The sequence below is a fragment of the Sinocyclocheilus rhinocerous genome, unplaced genomic scaffold, assembly GCF_001515625.1.
Source record: "Sinocyclocheilus rhinocerous isolate Xijiao unplaced genomic scaffold, SAMN03320098_v1.1 scaffold591, whole genome shotgun sequence".
NCBI classification, from domain to species: domain Eukaryota; kingdom Metazoa; phylum Chordata; class Actinopteri; order Cypriniformes; family Cyprinidae; genus Sinocyclocheilus; species Sinocyclocheilus rhinocerous.
The window spans coordinates 2,076,884-2,080,186 of record NW_015641476.1 but is presented as its reverse complement, the minus strand read 5'-3'; the positions used below and the strand labels follow the sequence as shown (position 1 = coordinate 2,080,186).

General features: G+C 40.1%; 1 protein-coding gene across 1 annotated transcript in view; it reads left to right on the top strand.

Annotated features, from left to right (window-relative positions):
• The window catches only part of LOC107755017 (protein groucho-1-like), a 27,197-nt gene extending 24,561 nt beyond the window's left edge, over positions 1-2,636 (top strand). The window contains exons 16-19 of the mRNA XM_016571660.1: positions 908-1,155; positions 1,271-1,418; positions 2,010-2,160; positions 2,491-2,636. Of these exons, the coding sequence (XP_016427146.1) occupies positions 908-1,155; positions 1,271-1,418; positions 2,010-2,160; positions 2,491-2,621 (678 nt within the window). The 3' untranslated portion in view covers positions 2,622-2,636. The remainder of the gene's footprint in view (positions 1-907; positions 1,156-1,270; positions 1,419-2,009; positions 2,161-2,490) is intronic.
• Positions 2,637-3,303: the final 667 nt, after the last annotated feature.

Here is a 3,303-nt window from a genome sequence, read left to right as displayed (position 1 = left end):
GAAAATAGATGATTCAAATGTGAATGGACTGAACAGTTTTGAGTGAGTGAGTGACTGATGTCTTTATGGAATACACGTGTTGGTTCGCAGTGAGTTCACTGTTTTTGCCATTTTTACTGTATTTGTAATCAAATAAATGCAGCCTTGGGGAGCATAAAAGACATCTTTAAGAAATTAACAAATAAATAAATAAAACAACAAATAAAAAAAATAAAAAAACCTTTGATCACTAGTGTGTATATATATATATATATATATATATATATATGTATGTCAGTGGCCCTTGGCTTGGTATTGTTGGCAGAATTCGGCGAAAACTAATTGAGGAACCCTGTTCTAGGGGAAAATACCATGATGGCTCTCCATTATCCCCCTCGGTCTTTGTAACTTGCTTTTTTTGTGTGTGTGCATGTCCCTGTGCTTGCTCCATAGTTCAGAAAGCGGTGTATTTGATGAGCTGTTCGGCCATTATAAAGTGATTTAATTTGTCTGAAAGCCTGGACTTATTGATCTCCCTCAGGAACAGATCTAGAATTCTCCTGCTAATTTGAAAATGTGCTTCATCCTGGTGCTGCAACTAAAAACCCTTAAAAGCCTTTCCATACCCACTTACCATTCTGTGCCCTCTTATCGGCCGCCTCTCCTCCTCGATTAACCTTCATAAACACAGGTTAGACAGGAATTAGAGACCCAGAGCAAATAACAGAGAGTTGAACGGCTGCTTTTCAGCCCTGCCATTTTGATTGGTTCACCTCTTCATCCTGAATATTAAGGGCCTGGAGAGGGATATTGTACATATTCTTATAAAATACAAAAAAAATAAAAAATCCCCCCCACCAAAATCTTCTTTTAATGTAGCGTCAGCAGTCTTTCAACATGTGTTCCACGCTTCTCTCTCTCTCTTTAGAACAGGGATAACTATATCCGTTCCTGTAAGCTGCTTCCGGATGGCCGTACTTTGATCGTTGGAGGGGAAGCCAGCACTCTGACCATATGGGATTTGGCCTCTCAGACTCCCCGTATCAAAGCCGAGCTTACCTCTTCTGCCCCGGCCTGCTATGCGCTGGCTATCAGTCCCGACGCCAAGGTCTGCTTCTCCTGCTGCAGTGATGGAAATATTGCTGTCTGGGACCTTCATAACCAAACCCTTGTCAGGTAGGAAGCAAGCCAGGAGTTGCTGCATGACATGGTGTCTCTTTGTGGATGGAGATGCATACTCTGTTCTGATGCATTAAACGACAATGTGTATATGTATCGTCTATGTATGTAGGCAGTTCCAAGGCCACACAGATGGTGCAAGTTGTATAGACATTTCCCATGATGGCACCAAACTGTGGACAGGTGGACTGGACAACACAGTACGGTCCTGGGACCTCAGAGAGGGACGACAGCTCCAGCAGCATGACTTTACTTCACAGGTAAAACGTTACACACACAAAAATCATATATAAGCATTAATAAAATCTCACCAACCCCAAACTTTTGAGCAGTAATAATTTTGAAAGAAGTCTATTATGCTTACCAACACTGCATTTATCAAAAATACAGTGAAAACAGTAATATTGCGAAATATTATGATTTAAAGTAAGCATTTTCTATTCAATTTATTTTAAAATGTAATTTATTCCTGTGATGACAGCTGACTTTCAGCAGCCATTACTCTAGTCCTCAGTGTCACATGATCCTTCAAAAATCTGATTGGTATGCTGATTTGGTTCTCACATAACATATTAATGTAGAAAACAATTACGCTGAACCTTGCTGAATAAAAGTGTTAATTTTGAGTGGGAAAAAAAACAAAACAAAACCTTTGAACACTAGTGTATTTATCTATATGAATGTGTATACACTGCATTGTACCACAAAGTTTTCTTGACTTATTTTAATGACTTCTTTACTGTTCCATTTCTGATAATATATCGAAAATCCAAATCGGTGTTTGTGCATAAATTGTCTATATGCTTTTAGATAAGTGTGTGATTGCCTTTGTGCTTTGTGCTCTCATCTAGATCTTCTCTCTGGGCTACTGTCCGACGGGTGAGTGGCTGGCTGTGGGAATGGAGAGCAGTAATGTGGAGGTGCTTCATCACACCAAGCCTGACAAGTACCAGCTGCACCTGCATGAGAGCTGTGTCCTCTCCCTCAAATTTGCCTACTGTGGTAAGACACTGTTACTTCACCTTATATGTAGTGCATCTTGCACCTGAGAATAAATGGGGGAAAAACAATAGACTTGCTATGAAATATGTCTGAGCCATGACATGGGAAAACAATTGCACAGAGTACTTCTGCCTTACTTTAGTATTCAGTAGTGTTTTTCCGTTTTAGCTGGGCCAGGTTGCACTTTGTACCACCCCCAGCGCTCTCTCTCTTTTTCTCTTAATGGCTCACTCTGCTTCCAAATAAGTCGAGCTGTAGTGAATCAAGTCATTTAGATCAACCTTGACTCTGTACCCATTAGTGCATGTGTGTTTGTTCCATTTCCCAAAGGTAAATGGTTTGTGAGCACTGGGAAGGACAACCTCTTGAATGCCTGGAGGACTCCCTATGGTGCCAGCATTTTCCAGGTATGTCAATCAATACCTCATTGCCTCCCTTCGCTACAATACATTGGGAATTAATGTGTGTTTGTGTGATTTCTAGTGTGAGATTGATAGATTCTGTCTTCAGGCTTTCTTTGGGACTTTTATCCCTGTTGTAATAGAGTCTTTGAGTGATGGCTTTTATTTTTGCTGTGGAGATGCAGCTGTACATTAAAATGGGCCATTAGTCTGCTAAACACGGCATCTTTGTTGGCAAACATTTTGCAAGTTTAATGGTTTAGCACAAGTTTGAGGAAACAAGGCTGGAAGCAGTGCTTCAGTTTTAGCCTCCCGCTCCCTGGACAATTTGTTAAAAAGTGTATATATGGAGTAATAAAGACGTTTTATAAATATATATAATTCTATATATTTCCATGTCCTGATATACTTGTGATGGGTTTCTTTGTCCTCATGTCCTTAATGCTTGATGAATGTAGATTAGGACACACTTTTTAATATTGATTTTGTAAGCACACTCTCTGGGCTGGCAATTTGCTAAAAGGCTTACGTGGAAAAACCCTTCCTGTTCCAGAATAATCTTGGTAATTGTTTTTTTTTTGCTTTTTGAGCCTGTGCTGTTCATGGAAAATGGGATCAGACTGGAATCCTGCGGAAGTCGGAATACGACGGAAACAGCCCAGAGGAGAGTGAGGAGATGTTTGTAAATTGACAGCGATATTAAACCTGGAGAATGACTAACTGTACTACTTTTCTGTACACT